The 19,532-nt window shown below is 39.3% G+C and overlaps 1 protein-coding gene across 1 annotated transcript in view; it reads right to left on the bottom strand.

Annotated features, from left to right (window-relative positions):
- Positions 1–19,532, bottom strand: part of LOC118812083 (proline rich transmembrane protein 4) — a 40,099-nt gene that overhangs the window by 3,677 nt on the left and 16,890 nt on the right. Inside the window, 1 exon segment of the mRNA XM_036576786.1 lies at positions 10,962–11,051. Within this exon segment, the coding sequence (XP_036432679.1) occupies positions 10,962–11,051 (90 nt within the window).

Below are 19,532 nucleotides of genomic sequence, written 5' to 3'. Positions count from 1 at the left end.
TTTACATCTTAATGAGTTATTTATGCAGCAATGTTGGAAAATCAGTGGAATTTCCCTTTAATACCAGTAACCTGTTTGAGTCATCAAAAATAAACCATTGGAGGGCAGTGTTGAGGCAGTGGTACACTTGAGACAACAAGATAACTGAGAATTCATGCTGAGACACAAGCTGGCAGGGGCTCAAAAGTGAGAGTGTGTGTTGCTGTCTAATGTGTTAATCCTGTATTAAAAGCAAAAGCTCTCGCAGGGCTGCTTTACACTGGAATATGGGGCAGTAGAGTGAGCAGAGACTGAAGAGAGCAAGGCTGTGGGTGGAGACCGCAAGCTCTTAGAGGAGAAGAGACATAACATCTGCTCTTTCCATATAAGTGTAATTGCGATTGTATCGTTCGTGTGACAGAAGGGTGTGGGAAGAGGTTGTAGTTTTGGATTTGGTGGCTTGGCTCAGCCGCTGAGGAGTGTTACATACATTAAGGCTCGCGAATGCTTTCAGCTGCATGTGACGGAGTGCTCAAATGATGTTATGATGGAGCACTAAGTGAGTTTTCTTATAGTCCAAACTAACATCCAGTGTCCCGTGCAACTGAGGAAGACCCACTCAAGCTCACTAAGTGCTGTCTCACTCTGAAGATGTAAATAAATCAGTACAAGCAAAGCAAGACACTTCAATGCATTTGTCTTCTGAAATGAATGGCATTCTGTTCTACAGTAGTATCTGTGATGTGCAAAGTGTTGGGAAATGGCTGTAATCCCCACAGAGACTGACACGTCTAATTATCTCCTTTACAAAGGAGATCAGAACTGTAACATATCCAGTTGCTGTCATATTAGACACCCTCTCCGGTGTCTTATACACCTCATTTCAGTGGTTAAGATGTAAACAAAGTCATTCAGAGTGGTTTGATGTGAAATGGTTTATTGTAGAGAAACCTGCAGACTCAGTGATGGTGATGGGAACCAGGGGTCGCATTATCTACAACACAAATATAATATAATATGTTTTATTCACTATCCAAAGCAGTGGTTCCCAACCCTGGTCCTAGAGTACCCCCTACCCTGAACATTTTAGTGTTTTCCCTGCTCTCAACACACCTGCTCCAACTTAATATGTAATTAACAAGCGCTTCCCTTGAAATGGGTGTGTTAGAGGAGGAAAACAGTAAAATGTCCAGGACATGGGGTATTCCAAGACCAGGGCTGGGAAACTGTGGTTCAAAAACAACCAGGGAACTTCTTTGTGTCCTCTGAGTTTGTATATGTAATGTTGATGGTGGTAAAATAATGGTAAATCTGAAAAAATATGATTTCTCAGGGGACTATTTTTCCTGACCATGCCCTGCATGCACTCCTCCACCACGAATGGATTTTTAAAAATACATTTTAGGCCAAAGTCCTCTCAAAATGATTGCAAAACAGGTTTCAGGCAGTGTATTTGTAACCATTTCATGTAATGACTTTGAGTGAGGGAGCTTTTAGAGACATTTAAAGGCCTGTATCCTATGTTTTACATGTATTTTATTTTTTCCTTGTTGTCCACTTACAACATTTGTGTGGTTTTATGTACCAAAAGCAGTCACATGGCCATTTTCCAACCTCTCTTTATCTCTTAGAATCAAACAGGCTGTTCTGCCTTTAAGACTGATATATGTAAGTGACCTCTGTTCTGATTGGCTGTCCTGCATTGTGCTTCATGAGCTGAAACACTATTTATAACTTCATGAATGGGCGGAGCTAAACTGCTGTAGGCTGAATATCTACTGCTGTAGATGGATGTAAATGTGCTGGTTGTTGTGACATCACGGAAACAATGAATTCAAATCCGGCTGTTATTGCAGCATAATTTCCATATATGGACTGAATGGATGGGGAGCGAATGGTACGTTTTGGAACTTTAGCAACATTTACATATGACTTCAAACTTCTTTATTAATCAAACTGGTAGAATTCTGCTTTAAAGCTTTTTACGGCTGGCAACATTAATCAGATGAGCAAAATAGAGAAAGAATAACCATATAAAGCTACTGTGGAACTAACATCTACAAGCCACAGCACAAAATGTGCTGTTTCCACTGAATACATCATGTCTGGACTTATTGTGTGCTGGTGAGACCCTGTCTCATTTTGAGCTGTTTATATGTTTTTTTATTTTTTTATTTATTTATTTTTTTTACACACATCCATTAGTGAGCCACTTCTTGCTACACCCAGAGCCAACTGCATTGCTTTGTTTATGACATTCTCTTTTTTTTAAAAAAGGAACCCTCCACACAGAGTCCCTCCCAGAGGTGGGTTTGTTATTTTTGCCCTGGCTTTAGCCTCCCTTGCTGATGACCACCACTTTCCCCAAAAATAACCAGTGAGCCTAGTCAGTGGTGAAAAGTGGCATCCATTAGAATGCAGTGTGGGTTGCTTTGAGGAGAAATGCATGCACCATGCTAGCAGAGCAGAGTGGGGATAATGAAGTCTGGCCCTTTCTGCGTGATTAATGGCTAGCCTGCATGTGCACATGAACACGTGTGTGGGCTGCACCTCTGAAGTACCTCCAAATCTGGCCAAACAGCGTATTTACTTTAATCAAGAACACCATAACATTACTTACTCAGAATGCACATCAGATCTTTAAGTTGGATGCTTCATGTCAAGAAGGCCATTTCTGTAGTAGGTTAAATATAGGTTACTGTAGAGCCCTTTCATCTGCTGGTCTCGTCAACTGGTGCGCTGCATGGCATAGCAAATGTAGTCAAATGTCTGGGGAGCTTCAAGGCCTTTGATTCTGTGACTTCTTTAATAAAACTGTCAAATGACAGAGATAACAACTGTACCAAAGGGCCTGTGGGAGAATTTATGCCAGAATTATATTTTTGTCTGTCATTTTTAAGCACACAGCATGAAGCGTGCTTATCTCTCCCCTGCGAGGTCTTTACTGAAGATGTCTGAGACGTGTTCTGATGTATTTTGATCGCCTGCTATATTTTTAATGATCACAAATGAGATGCAGTTAAGTCAGTCCCCTTGTGTGGCAATAGCATTATTACTGTGCGCTGTTATGATTGATGTTAAGAAGCAGCTTGAAATGATTATTTTACCCAAAGGATCTGCAAAGAGGTCTGTCGACATGGAAAAAATAGTACAAAACTGAGAAACAACAGAGACACTGATGAAAAAATATGTATTTGATTCTGTATCTGATTGCCAAAGCATAATGTAACTTAGTATTAGATAATCATATTAGTCCACTGCAGGAAAAAAGCTGTCTCATTTAGCAGACTTAGTGATGAATAATTACTCTCTGCGTGCTTTATCCTGTATGACTTGCTAAGGCCTGGGAGTAATTAAACCCAGCGGACTGGGAACATAAAGCCAGCACTGACAGGAAGAGGGTGGCGTGAAGGCCTGGCACCGATAAGAGGGAGTACATGCTGTGGCCTTTCTCCTTGTTTACTTTCGCCTGCTGATGGCCTCCAGCCTCGGTGATGTGGAAAACATGACCAGCCTCTGGACACAGGCCAGAAGTTCAGCCTAACAATCAATCAAACCTCAATGCTCTGATGCTTATTAGGGTATGAGCGTGAATTTCATCCAGTGTGGGCTGCTCGCCCACCGGTGTAACTATCTATCATGAAACAGATGAGGACGAAACGCCTCGGGACACCAATCAAAGCAGTCACGGATCACATGAGTCACAGCCAAATATCACATGAGCTGCTATCAGGGTCGAGCTGTGTTTTCTTTCCCGCCAACATTATTATTAGATGACTCTACAGAGCTAGGCTGGACGGGACAGAGAGGGGAGTGGACAGGAAACTAATTGGGGTAATGTCTCCACTTATCTACAGGGGGTTCTGTGGGCTTTTCCCTGTAATGTATACATAGAGGGACTATTGTTGTGTGTTGTCTGGGCGGGTCTTTGTGTACTTTTTGGTCTGAATACTTTTAGTGTGTATTTGAGTACATGATTCAGTTTTACTCAAGGGTTGATTTGGTGAAAAAACAAAATTACACAATTTTTCCTTACCCTAGGGGGTCGATTTGAGGGTGATGCCATGACCTCAAATACCGTCCCTTTTGAAAAACAAGAAACTTACACTTTGTGCCTTATAAACAAGTGGGTATTCTAATCACAATATAAGTTTAGAGATATAGTAATATGCAAAACTTTTAAAACCCCTGGTCAAATTACAAAATATATATAAAATGTGACAACTTCTGCACAGGCCATGTTTTGTGTTTGTTTTTTTCACTTAGAAAATCAACCGAACAAGTAATTTGACCAGGGGTGCCAAAACTACAACTGTAAACATTTGAATAAAAACATTACTTGCTAAAAAAAATTACTTGCTAAAAAAAGTAAAAAAAAACCAAAAAACCTATAGAACGTTCGCCTAGCACCCCCCACACAAACACACACTTACTTCTCCAAGTCCAACGTCATGAGAACCCAATATTTATTTTATGTCGGCTACTGCTCACCTAAAATGAAGTCAGTGAGCCAAAGCATGTTCAATGTTTTGTACTGGAGCAATATACAGTATATTGCCTAGCCTTGCTATTGGCTAAAAACAGTAGCAGTAGCCATCTTGAAGCCTGAATTTTGTCCACACTTTTGTACATTTTTGTAGTTAACAGTATGTCATACAGCCTCACAAACCACATAAGCTAGTTTATTTCAGATTACATCAAATTTGAAGTGGTTTGAGGCAAGTGTGTGATAATTTTGGCATACAGCTTGCTAACCTAGCGGCTACTACTTGTGAGCCTCGTTAGCCTTATAGCTCCTGTGAAAAACGTAAGAAGCTAACTTTGAGCACCAAACGTCTTCACTGAGTGACTACAGTTGATGGTTGGTCAAACTGTTGCTTTCAGTAAAGAATGATTTTATGGCTGGGGTATGGAAACCTGCTAAGACTTACAAGCTAGGAAAGTCTTCTCTTCAGTCAGAAGTTGTACGTTATTGTCAGGACTGGGCACTGTTTCACCATGAAATCATCCAGAGCCTGTCTTATTAGTTGTACTCCAAGCATGCAGCCTAGAGAACAAGAAACAAAGCCCACTTTTCCATTTTTTTTCATTTCACTCTTTACAAGAAAAAGACTGGGTTGGATTTGAAACACACTTTCTATACCTCATAGTGGTCGGGGCTGGTTCCATACTGTGGTGGTGCTGTATGCCCGGGCAGCACTGAATTTGGAATCAAGCCTAGGATTTTGGTTTGGAAGTCAAGATTAAGTTCTTATTGTACGTAGCACTGCCCAAAGTGTTCTTGCAGACTCAGTCTGCTCCCTGTTAACATAGCACGAGAGCCAAACCATTACCTAATGGTGCATTACTGTGTTTTTTTAATTTTGATTTTATTTGAAAAAGCAAGTTCCATAAGGCATCTTATTACATGACACATTACATAACCACACAGTGCTTTTCCGCTTTTCCAAAACATGTTTTGCACGGCCGCAGCGCTCGCTCCACAGCTGACTACTGAAGAGGAGGTCAGCTGTTCTGCTCTGGGCATAGTTCATCTGTACACTGAAAAGCTCAGAGTTTTGGGTTGGATTCCAGGAAACTAATGTATTCTAACGCTTCTATAGTCGCAGTTCTTTATCAGCTCTTCCCCTTTGGCTTAAGCAAGCCTTTTCAGGAGGTTTTTGGAGGGGCAAACAATGGTAATGGTAGGTGGTACCTGTAAAAAAACAGCTCACAAACTACTCTTGTTACAGTATACAAGAACATTTTCCCAAAAAACATGTTTATGTATAACATAATAGTAACTGTACTTTTATTTAAGTTTATTTCTAATGAGTATTAGCTTTTCATTTTTAACAATATTAGAGACCATATAGCAAGTTAACTCTGCTTCCAAACTGAGAATGAAAATAGCTGGCTGGCTATCAAATCTTAGTTAAAGAAGTACTGTTTTATTTACTATTTCCTTTTATTTAGTCATTTTACAATAATATACGTGAATGCTATTGATTAAATTTAACATTTAATGCATACATTATTCAATATACATACATTTTTTGTTTTTGTAATAGAAATTATATAAAAAATATATATTTTTAGGTGGGTGCTTTGCATTTAGTTGTTATATGGCAGCAATAGTATTTTATTGTTTTTATGAATAAAAATTTGTAACATTGTTTTTTTCATTTGTTTTTTTCATTTGTTGTGCATTGTAAATATCTAACTACGCACACACATGCAAAGGCTTCAAAGGCTTGGCCTCACCATGTGATATGTGTGTAAGGTGAAACTTAAGTAGTCAGGTGTGCGTCTGTAAAGCCTGAAATAATAATTTAAAAATCAGAAGCTTCAGATTTTGTGGGTGTTTTTTTTTTACCACATCTTTATGTGTTAACGTCACACACACAATGGCACAATGTTTAGGTCTCGAATGCAAAATCAACATTATACTGATGAAGATATGATGACTACAGTAGATAATTCACTTACATCCTAAGAAGACACGTCCTTCACTCAAGTTTTGAGTTCTCTTTCAACATTCAATGCATTTGCAAAAGTCAGGTTCATCAGCTTGGGGAAGGGGTCTCAAGCACAGCCGACATAACAGAATGCTCTTCCCCACGCACTGTGCAGTTCCACATTTCCACCAGAGAGGTCTCTAAATCCCCAAAACCTACATAGTGCTACTTGAAACTAACTTAAAGTAAGTGAGTAGTTTTGTAATGAACAAAATAATTACTCCTTGTTCATTCATACTTTTATCATACTCTTACACACTCTTAAGTAGAAACACTACTCTTTTTCAGTACTTGTCACTACCACTTCTTTCAGGACATTGTTTGAAAATAACTAAACTGCTTCCCTGTGCTAATCAGCGGTCTACGGGGAAAAGAATACAGCTGTCCAACCTCGCTGATGTGATATTGACAGTATTCTCTCCTTACTAAGGCGTCCACTGCTGTGGCATCTCACCAAGCGAAGGCTTGTTTAGTTTTTATCTGTGTGGCTTCACTTTCAATTTCCCCCCTCTCTATAATGGATGAGTGGACAGTGTGACAACCTCATACATATTGAGGAGGCGTATGCTGTGTTGGCTTACAGGAGCCATTGAAGAAACAGCCAGAACATCTAATCCAAAACCAACTCTTTCCCCTCAAAGCAGCTTATGTATCAAGGTCGAGTATGTACTAGTCTGTACTAGTCTACAAAGCTGTCTTTTGATATTTGTATCAAAAGTCTTAACTGCTACTTTTCCCAAATGCTGCTGTATGACGTCTTTGAAGCTTCATTCAAATAAAAATATACATCCACGAAACCTACATGCAGCATCCGTGAGGCACATTTGTCCATCTATTAATGGAATTTAGGTTAGCCCACTGAATGCGGATGGCAGAAAGTGGGTTAGGTGTCGCTACAGACTAACTGGGTCTGAGAGCTACCTCAGGAGGAGGCCTTTTAAAGTAACACACTTCTATCTGTATGCACAGAGCTTTGGTCTGATTGAAGAAAAGCTTGGCTTGGTGCCTCGACTAACGCTTTGTTCCTTGCTTAAGGTAACTGGGATGTGCGAAAACGATGCCTTCACCTACAATTTGCCTCTGTTCCCTCTGGAAGCAATTACAATCAGGCAAGAAATGCCGAGATTGGATTCAGTCAGCCAAATCGCAGAGATAGATTGCAGGTAGAGGTGCTGGAAATAGATATTTTCCTTTAACAGATGGGGAAAAGGGTAAGAAATGCCTGTAACTTTCTGTTTATTACCAGTTTCTGTTTATTACCCTTCTGTTTATTATCAGTGTTTTTTTCTAATCTGGATAACGAGAATTATTTAGTGCTATGTAGTTTGGAGCTCTTCAGGTCACATAACCTTGAATAGCTTGAGTATCAACTTAGCTGTACAAGAAAACCCACAATTGATCTGTCCATGCTTTGTTCCATGTGCTCTGCTCATCCAACATTTCTTCTGAAATCAAGGGTATTAAGAGGAAGTTTGTCCCTCTTGGCTGCATTAACAGCCTCTACCATTCTGAGAAGGCATTACTCTGGATGTTAGAACATTGCTGTGAGGACTTGATTGCATTCAGACACAAGAGCAGTAGTGAGGTCAGCTACTGATGTTGAATGATTAGCTCTGGTTCACAAACTCCACTCTAATTCATCCTAAAGGTATTGGTTGGAGCTCTATCACCATCTTTGAATTCACTAATTAGAAGGGGTGTCTGGATACTTTTGGATATCTAATGTGGTTATGTTGGCTTGAAAATGCCAACTCACGGTTTTCTTTTTGTTCTTAGTATTCCACAGTCAAAGTTTTTAACACTACTCCTACAGCTTTCAAGGCAGAACCATGAAACTATGCATCATACAAGTATGTTAACAACCACTTGGGATACCATAGCAATAGCCTGGCAGTACCTTAGCAACCAACTAACAACCACCAAGCAATGCCCTAACAACAAGCTACCATATCAACCTCAGAACAACACCACAGCAACTACCTGGAATTGCTATATAAACCCAAATAAGTTACCAAAAACAATCAACAGTGTTCTGCTACTGCTTTAACTTTTGAAGTGTTATTAACTGGCTTTGTCAAGCCAACTTCAGAGTTCATCTACAAACTTGCCCTCTCTAGTTTCACGTCATACGCTCCAGCTGACGTTAGGGTGGCGTCTACTTTATCATTATTTTCATATTGCCCTAGTTTGTATTAGCTACAATAACATAGCCTTATCTTAGTAGCACATCAGTTTAAACACAACACTGAAGCAATCCGATGATCTAATTTACATATTTTGTGTAGTACAATTTCTCATTAGGATTAAAGAGACTTTTGCCAATGTTCTGTAAATTCAATTAGCAGCTTTAAAACACACAGTATCTCATGATCACAGATGTGCTGAGGTCTAATACATTCCATAGCCTCAATTAGGTGATTTGTATTCCTAGCCTGAAGCTTCATAGGCTAGAGCAGGGTTTCTTAATCCTGCTTTCAGGGACCCACTGCCCTGCACAGCTTCGCCTATTCCCTGCCCCAGCACATTTGATCTAGCTCATTATCAAAGCCTTCATTGGATCAGGTGTGATGGGACAGGGAATAACAGATACTGTGCAGGGAAGACACACTGTGCTATAGTAATGATATAGACATGATTAGTTAAAGCTACACTATGTTAAAGCTACACAGTAGCATGCGCTACTGTGAGTCAGCCTGTAAAGTCTGAAATAATAATTTAAAATCAGAGGTATTGAGTTGGATTTCACAGGGATGAGGTCTCCGATGAAAAATCAACATTATACTGATGAAGATATGATGACAATAGTAGATCATTCACTTACATCCTTGCAAAACAGTTTTGAGTTCTCTTTGAATACTTTTTTGGTACACTCACAGTCATAAGATTCATTCACTTGGGGAAGAGGACCACACAAGATGTTCTTCTGTACATTGTGTGCAATCATACGTTTCCACCAGAGAGGTCTCCAAATCCCCAAAACTTACATAATGCAGCTTTAAGCATCTTTAAGCATGTCCAGTTGTGACCAACCGTCTTTGAATAGTTTTGGAATGATCTGGATTTCTGCATGATCTGCCTTGTTTAACAAACACATGCAACATTTCACAGCGCCATGTTCCATGGTGGGTAGTAACGGATTACATGTAATCTGGATTTCAATACAAAGATATTCTAACTGATCACCTTTATCCTTTGATGAAACATTTCTATTCTGATGAGGATGGTCTTCACTAAGATGGCAATGCCCCCATTCACATTTCATGAGGGGTCATTGAATTAGTATGAAAATGATATAAATCACATGTTATGGCCTCGACTGACGCAATATCTTTTGGAATAATGGTGTTCCGTCCCCTAGTACAGATGTTCTAGCAGCTCAACAGCTATTAGTTTTTCCTTTAATTTGTCATGTATTTGTAGTTTTTAAATCAATTACCTTGACTGTTTAAACCACTTGTTAAAACATTATATAGCACTGTAAAATGTTGTTTGTTAAACAAGACTTTCATTAGTAGTGATGCACCGAAAGGATAAATTGTTGACTGGAACCGAAATTCAGGGCACACTCGGCCAAAAACTGAAACACAGAAAGAATGTATTCTTTTATACATAATTTTATTTATGCCTCTGAATTTGTGTAAAATTGCTGATGGGGCATCAAAGGTGACAATGTTGTGAAAAAGAATTGGAAACCTACAGTACTAATTTAATTTTAAACAGCTTGCTAAATGATATTAAATATTTAGAGTTGTCAAATTTATGGATTCCCCAAACTATCTAAAGCTGAATTCCAGAGCACCTCCACTATAACATCAGAATTACCGTAATATGTTGTAATGTGTAAAGCATGTGGGCATGACTTTGGAACTCCCATCTAGCAGGCTGGAGTTTCTATTAGCTATTAGCACACACGTTACTTTAATTTGCCATTTAGTGAAAAACAGCTATGAAGCCCAGTAGGATCTAACAAACAGATGTGTGAAAAAAATTCATACCAAAAGACATTGATTGGATTATTATTTATGTGATTTCCAATAAAGAATATCATTAAATTACTACATGCTGAAAAGCATTTAAGCTAAAGACTGTATAGAGTGCAGCTGCAGCAGACTGTGTATGTGCATTTCACTGTTGATCTGCTGCTGCTCAAACTGTTTGAATGCATCTGTCCTGACTGGCGCAGGAGAGCAAAGGAAACAAACAGCATCTTTAATCACTGTTTCTCATATTCATTATCATCTCGATTAGAGTTTGACACGTCATTGTAGACGTACTTAATCTTTTGATTTTTTCAGCCAACACTTTCAGCCTTTTTTCTCTTTCTCTTTGACCATTTTCTGCTGAAAAATTTGGCAGCTGCAATTTCGCTGCATCCTTAGTCTTTATTTATTATCACAACTTAGATGAAGATCACATTTTAGAAGCCATTCATGCAGAAATCCAGATCATTCTAAAGTAAATATTAGACTGGGAAAGCTGAATCACCTGTAGTCTTCAGTGTTGTCTTCAGTGTTGTCATGCTGGTGAGCTCAGTGGGCTTTTCTGTGTTCGCTTCTGTCTTTTCCTTTTCTAAACCTGCGGGAGAAAACAGAGGACACGTGTCTCAAAACGTGGTGCTTTGAGACAATTGATTTCTTACAGGAAGCTGAATCTTATAACATGCAGGAGGGTTTGTAAGATGCAGTGAGCATAGGATGTTTTCTAACCCAGTTCTGTCAGGAGAGTCTCCCTTATGCACTTAAACAGATCCAGCCATCCGTAGCACCGGAGCGTTCCCACTGTCTAATTACCTTTACCTTTCCTATTCCGCTCTTATGTGTGTGGTGCTCTGCATTACAGATGGACATCATTATGTATCTGCAACTACTGACAATACAAGAGTTTGTTAACTATAACAAATTTATGGAGAACAGTAAAGTAGAGCAAGAAGAGATGCTGGGGTAGTTAGTCTGAAGGATGATGTGTGTTTGTGCATTTGTTCCTTCTGTTCCACTGAGGAAAACAATTTACTTCAGCCTTCATAACTGGACCGAATTTTGGAAAAATAATGAAAAGCATGGGTCCAGCCAATTGTCAACCTTCTCACTGCTTAGCTACACATTAGAAATGAAGTATATTTGTTATTTGAAAACTGAAGTTACATTTTCACATGATTTTCTAATGAAATGAGCTGAAAGTGTTGCCTCAGCATGGACAGTTAATTCTTGGTTGAGTGCGATATGACAGAGCCTCCAAATCTGGGTGAGTTCTCGCACACTGAAGAGAAGGCTGACACAATCATGACACGGTATTGTATAAGTTACCACCTGCTGGCCGCTGACCTCCACAGATATGGCTCTCAATGTGACTGCAGTACTGAGTCATTTACAGACATACAGACACACTACTGCGACATGCAGTGCTGTGCAAAAATATATATAAAGCCATTTATCTGGGCAGTAAACATGCAATTGTTAAAAAAACACTAACAATAGAATAAATACAAATAAACAAATTAACAATACATTAGGATTCTATGTCTTTCAGTGTGTTAGCTTAACTATTTCCAGACCTCTCCTCAAGGAAACACAGTATTTACAGTTACCATCCAGTACCTGCTTCAGCTAATCAATCCTTCACTAAATTAAATCAGATGCTGATGGAGTTTAACAAATCCGTTCGAAGGCTGGAGTTCACAGAGAAGTCTTATAAATAAACATATTTGCATTTATTTTAATTATATATTGTACATATTGGCACTGTCATGACAAAACCTCTTATCTCCAAAATGATTCTTACCTTTGAATGGAAGTTAATGTAAGAAGATCATTTGGGAGCATTTCTATTACTCCACTCATAAAACTCGAACACATTGTAATGAAGAGCTGGTGTTTTCCAAAAACAGCAAATATGGAGATACAAGGTTTTCTTCTGACTGCGACTATATAGTATAGAATTTTTACTGGCAAATACATACTGCCAAGATTTTTTGGGTGCTTTTTGAACACTACTGTATGTCTAGAAGCAGTCTACTGTGTAGACTTGATGGTTAAGATTATGTATTTGGTATTACAAAGGTTATGGACTTTCTGTCCTGTTCCTGAGAAATGTAAACAACACACACAAGCACACACAAACCATAAAACTGCAATAAACACCTATTCATCTGAACTGTCATGTAGAATTTCTGTGTGGATGGATATTTGTGATATGAACTATAAATAGCTTGATGTGTTTGGTCTGATCTCTGAAGCTTTCGCCTCTGCGGCGGCTCCTCTCTGTGCTTTAGCTCTCATTTGCATGAGTAACAAGCTCTGCACCAAGCCAGGCATGGAGGTAACGAGGTGTTGGTGTGTGTGCACGTGTGTGTGTGTGTGTGCGTTTGTGTGTGTGTGTGTGTGTGTGTGTGTGTCTCTATCTGCTCATCCTTTCCTGGCAGAGCTCCATGCTACAGCAACTAAACTGTCAAACACCGCTACAACCTCCTACTACACCTTGAAGCTCTCTCTCTCTGTGCACCAAAAACAGTGAGAATGTATCACAACATTTACACATTTTTGTATATGATTATTTTTTACACAATTAACAGGAGATCAGGGAAAATGGAAAAATGGACATCCACTCCTTTTATATACAGTTGTATGCATAAGTCTAAACACAAATTTTTAAAATTCAACAAATTTTAGCGCATTTATAGCATATGGAATGTACCATAACTCTTACACAGGCCACTTTTTGGTCAATATGTTAAATTTAGGCAATAAACAGCAATGGTGTATTAAACTGTGCAGAAGTGTGTTCTCTGTAGAGGATGTGTTCACCTACTTTCTCTTAGAAAATCAACAAAACGTTTACATTTACAATACATTTGTATTTGAAGACTTGAGTACGGTCAGCTGGATTCACCATGATCCTCCTAGCTCCTTACCAGTTTAATGGGCACACTTACTTTGTACCTACACTCATTGATCACTTTATCAGTTTTACAGTTATTGACTGTAGCCCATCATTTGCTGCACGATTTATCAGCCTCACTCTACCCTTTATATTGATGGGAATGGGGAACCATAGGACCACTGCTGACCAGATATTGGGTGGTGGCTTGTTCTCAATACAGCAGTGACACTGTTATGAGTTTACAAGGCACAGCAGTGTTGCTGGAGTGAACACCTTGGAGTCACTGCTGGACTGAGAATAGTCCACCAAGCAAAAATATTCCACCAGCAACATCCTGTGGTCAGAAACTGACCACTAAATAAAGGGTTTTGGGATGATTAAAACATTGTGTGTGGAAAAAAGATGAACTACAGGAAAATATGAGGATTATGCACCACCTACTCTGACAGGAAAGGGACGTTTGACTGACAACCAAAATAACCAATAACAGACTGGTGAGGGCAGCTGGGAAACAAATTGGTAAGTGCTGGCCAACATGCGAGGATATCACACCTAAAAGCTACTAAGTACTTCAACTAAAAAAGCTATGGAATATGTTTTAAACATGTTATGATGTGAACTTCATAAACTTTTTTCAATCCAACATCTATGTGGCTACAAAAGGCTCAGTCACAGCACACAGAACAGATCACTGTTGGCAAAAGACATAGAGAAGCGTTCACACGTACGTATAGATTCAGAATGGAACTCACCAAATCACAACAGTGGTGGCAGCTTAGCTTGGATTTTAGACACTCCGTCTATGTGTCAGTGAACTGACTGAGACTGTGGCTTCCCAGCACGTAGCATAGAAGCAGCCTGCTTCATTTAAAAGCACTTCACAGATTTACATGTTTAGTGTGAAAATAATGTGGTGATTGGACATTGTGAGTCAAATTTGGGTGAATTCCTGGAGGGTCTGCAAATTCATCACGTATTTCCACTGACAAGTACCATACCTGAGTACTTCTGCTGAATTTGGTTACGCTTCTCACTGGGGTACCAAGTGAGCCAAGCTGGAATGTAAAGCTAGTAGTGATGCAAATCGTAGATTGGTCAAACACTAGCTAGAATCACTGTCTGTGACTCTCACATAAAACAAATCCAGAGTAAAAGGTAAATCAGAGCTTGTAGCTCCTCCATTGTTGCTACAGCTGTTTCTGTTAATCCCTAGATTTACTTGAGAAATTACCAAGCTGAAGAGAACTCCACCTACTTTCATGGTTTTGTGATGTGATAACAGGTGATAACAATGCTGTACTGCACTGATGCTGTAAGTGCACATGATGGCAGCAGTGACTGTGTGTGACTGTGTCTAACACTAATGAGGCCTGCTTTGCATGATTTTGGGTGGGGGGCACTGAAATAGGTATTCTGCACCACTTGCATCATTATGCATTAATGCTTAATTTCTGCATGGCTCCTAGCGCTGACTGGAGAGCCTCTGAAGATCTTTTTTGGGCGACACTTTAAAAGCACATTCTGAACTGCTCTGTCACACACTGGAGGGATTAAGCATGTTAGCGAAGCGAGACAAGCAAGACAAGCGTTCCTTCCACTGCATTCCTTCAAGTCATTTGTGGACGATTGATTCTATGTGCATTTTTATGAACATGCATACAAAAAATCTGTGCCTTTGTCTGACAGCGGTCTTCTCTCTAATGTGAATCATTTGAGTATAGCATGGTTTTCTCAGGCAGGCTCTAAATGGGGCCCACTGTGACAGTGAAAAGGACACGGATCAGCAGCTTATCCTCATACAGTGAGTGCACGCTAGTGACGAAAGCACAGATACTCAAAGAAATTGTATTCGGGAGGAAAACATCACGTTACCCCTTTAGCTCTGTCAGATGTGACAACTCAGGCTCAAGGCAATGCTCTGACTGAGGACACTATACCAAAGCCTGCCTGAATAGTCTATGACAGGGGTCATCAGATAGATTTGATGTGCATTTTGACCCCCCAATTCCCATCACTTTTGTTATTTATAAGCATCAGGCACCCCACATGTCCAAAAGTATCCAGACACTTGCTTTCAAAAGCATTACAAATAGAACAGCACTCTGTGGAGCAGCTGCACGTGAGTCTAAGGTCGCCACGCCCAATACCAAGCATCAGCTACAGGGGTATAAAACCCCTCAGCATTGGGATGTGGAGCAGTGGGACTGTGTTCTCTGGAGTGATGGAGCTCCATCCAATACGTTTGGGATGAGTTAGAGCGAAATTTGTGATCCAGAGCTAATCATCAAACATCAGTATCTGACCTCATTAATGCTCTTTTGGCTGAATACAATCAAATCCTCACAGCAATGTTCCAACATCTAGAGTAAACCTTTCTCAGAAGAGTAGAGGCTGTTACTGCAGAAAAGAAGGACTCCCTATTAATACCCTTGATTTCAGAGGAAACACTGGATGAGCAGGTGTCAAAAGATTATGGGCAGGTCAATTGTGGGTTCATTTAAGGCAGCACTGAGTTCAGTTGTAATGTTCAGCTTATTGCTATCTATAGGTTGATTCCCCAGCTGTTCAAGGGTACACTATATGATCTGGAGCTCTTTAAACTAAATTCTGGTCTCATTATTCAGATCAGAGAATCACTGATTGGCATTACATACATTGTAAAAGATCTAGGTGTAAATGACAGTAAATTGTGGCTGCTAGTTGCATTAATTTCACTTTCACCATGTTTCGTGCTGTGCATGCATAGAATATCTCACATATGCCTTTTTAAATGCAAATTTAAAAACACTAATTTTACAGGTAGTTTAACTTTGCTTTTGATTTACATAAACATGACCAAAAATCATATCTGGCAATGCCAACACGTCAGTGTTTCAGCATTTAAACAATGAAAAAACAAACAAATAAAAAAATAATATTAAAAACAGCATACATGTCTTAAAACCACCAGAATCCGAATCGTCAGAATAAGGAATCTTAAAAAAGTTTTCATTAAAATGTTAAAAAAACACCTTTTTAACTCCCAGTTGCTGTCATATCCCATTATACTGTACAACTCACTGTCAACCTCACATTAATTTGCTGTTATTACAGAAAATGTTCAGATGTATAGGAGTTACCGCATAGTATAGTGAATAATGTATAGTAGTTAGTAGGGGTGCGGGAAAAAATCGGTTCTTAGATGCATCACGATGCGGACGTGCACGATTCTGAATCGATTCATTCAACGTCAAAAAGCGATTTTCTAAATATTTAGTTTCTAACGTAATGTTGACAGAACGCAAAGGGCAGAACTTGGAAGTGGGTAAGTGCAGCGCCCGGACAGTCTGTGCACATAACAAAAACACGAGTGGATGAGTGAGAAATCCGAGCGGCTCCCTCTGCATTAAAGCCAGGTTAGGTCAGGAGTCACAACACAAATGATAAGAAGAGCCATTTTGACCTTTCAACAAAAATCAAACCACCTTTGGAGCCACAACATTTAATGTCCAGTATGTCTCAGTGTGTGATAATGTCCTAGTATAGACTGAACAATATAAACGAAAATGCAGATTTACTTCGCTCTGCTTTAAGCTTTAGCTATAGCCGCTTTCCTCCCATCTCCGCCAGAAACCTTTTCCTCAGAAGTTGAATAGTTTCTTGTAAAATGTCTTTCATCTTTCGGCTGTTTTACGAGGCTGAAGTCGCTTCTCATTCGCCAGCTTCTTGCTGAACTTTCCCGTTCCACCTTAAATTCTGACTGAGGCGCTGAAGGTAAATGCGGCACCATTTAAGGTGGAACGGGAAATTTATAAAGAGAAGCGACTCCATCTTCGCAACTTTTTAGTGTTTGACAGTCTTTCATTGCAGATTTAACGTATCAGGAAACCAACTACGTTGCTTATAAATGCGAATAAGTCTGTTCGTCTCCACATGTTCGTCCGTCTTTCTCTTTTCCTTTTTCGTTCGCTACTAGCCAGACAAAACCTTGTTGCTGGGTGACCTGCAGTCTGCACGCCAATTCTCAGTCGTTGAGAACCAGGGCTTTCGCACTATGTTGCAGACGCCCCGTCTCAAAGATATTTTACTGACACAGCGACCCCCCCCCCGTCTCTACCACGAGACCAAAACCGAAGTTATAAAATCACTAAAGAAAACAGGCAGCGTCTCCAAACAAGAGCAGTGAATGAGAGCCTTCCAGTTCACTTGCCACGTCACTTCCATTTGTTTTATTAATAAAAGATATTGGACATAAATGCATTATGGATCATTACAAATACTTAGCTTTAAACGTACCAAGTCCTCAGACAGTAAGAAAATAGAAATCATGTATAGAAAAAAAAAGATGCATCGAGATACATCGATAATCGTTTTATAATCACATCGCAGCCTCTGAATTGTAATCGAATCGAATTGTGAGGTGCCTAGAGATTCCCACCCCTAGTATTTAGTAAACAATACACAGTAGTTAGTGAGAAATGAATAGTAGTTAGTGAATAACGAATAGTATTTACTGAAAATACATCTTAAGATTAATTACTGACTAACAAACCTGTAATTTGTGTCTGTAATGTAACCCACACATAAAAGCGTTTAGCAGCAGGGTCACTTCAGGTCATCTCATATTCAGAAATATCTCCTGCTTTTGGAGTGGTGAAAGCAAACAGTCTTTGAGGCATTATCTTCCGCCATGTGGCAACACTGTATGCAGCAGAGCGTCATCATATGATGAAGAATGTGCTCTGAGAGCTCATTTATCATTCCCGTTTCTCTCCTCTCGTTTCTCTTCCTTTCCTCTCCTCCCCCTATCCTATCTCCTCTCTTCATCAGCCTTTCCCCTCTCTATCCTTCTCTCTCTCTTGTCTTTCCTGTCCTCTCTCTTTTCCTCTTCATTAATAAGGTGGGGATTAGATCAGAATGTGTAATTACGTCCTCTGTACTGCAAGAGAAACACCGTGTAATCACTCTGTCTGTCCTCCATGTTCAAAAACACTGTGTGATATGAGCTGTGTTAGTGATCCAGGACAGCTGGATGACAGAGACAGATATTCATAATCTGAACTTTATTAAAATTTGATCTGGGTCCTGAATTACTGAAGTTTTTCCATAAGTTCCTTTACTGAAACTGTCTTCTCTTTTCAGCTGTGGGCAATCACACAAACCCCTCTATTCCTGACTTATTCTGTTAGCATAGGCCCTCTGGGAAGAATTAACTCTCTTTATTATGTTTTAAAGCATCTTAGTTTTTACAAATCACAGTGAATACAGTTTTCTGTCAGCAGTTCCTGATTTAAAGAGGAATTCCACTGATTTTTTCAAAATGTCTGCTTAATTCAGTCATTAAAATGTAAATAAAGTAATTCGGTGTGGTTTGATGTGAAAGACTCCATTCTAAAGAAACTTACCGGGTCAGAATAGTTCACAGTGGTGGTGATTGGAACCAGACGTCTGAAGTGTTTAATGCCTCTAAAAGCTCCCTCACAAGTATTACATGAAATGGAGGTGAGTGCACTGCCTGAAGACATTGTTTTTTCATTGTTTTGCCACAAGGTTTTGGTTTAAAATATGTTTTTGAAAATCCGTTCATAGTGGAGAGGTACATGCAAGGTGTTCCAGGGTCAAAGTATTCTGTACACTTTTTTTTGCAAATTGCTAATTTTTGAAATATGCAACAATTATCTACAATTGTCAACATTAAATCTACAATATATATATATATATATATATATATGTATATATATATATATATATATATAAAACTGGGGACAACTACTTTTGCCTACCTGTGTAAAATGATCAAATTGTAAGTTGCTCTGGATAAGAGCGTGTGCCAAATGCCATAAATGTAAATGCAAATATGTGTTGGTTCACTGGTGGATGGTAAATAAAAAGAGCCTATATTTGTGCTGTAGACATTGTGACCCCTGGTTCCTATCACCACCACTGTAAAGAAATCTGAGTTGGTAAGTTTCTCTACAACAAACCACTTCACAGCAAACCACTTTGAATGACTTGTGTTTACATCTAAACCACTGAATTACGCACATTAAAAAATCTATGGAATTCCTTTTTAATGTAATGTAGCACTGATTAGCCAAATCAGGTATTTGACGGTAACTACAAATTATATGGGCGACATTATATAAGGAGACATTTAAAAAAGGTTAGACAAAGAATTGACCTACATAAAATCACTTCTTA

This window comes from Colossoma macropomum, unplaced genomic scaffold (genome assembly GCF_904425465.1).
Source record: "Colossoma macropomum unplaced genomic scaffold, Colossoma_macropomum, whole genome shotgun sequence".
Classification (NCBI taxonomy): Eukaryota; Metazoa; Chordata; class Actinopteri; order Characiformes; family Serrasalmidae; genus Colossoma; species Colossoma macropomum.
This window is presented reverse-complemented; position numbering and strand designations above follow the sequence as displayed.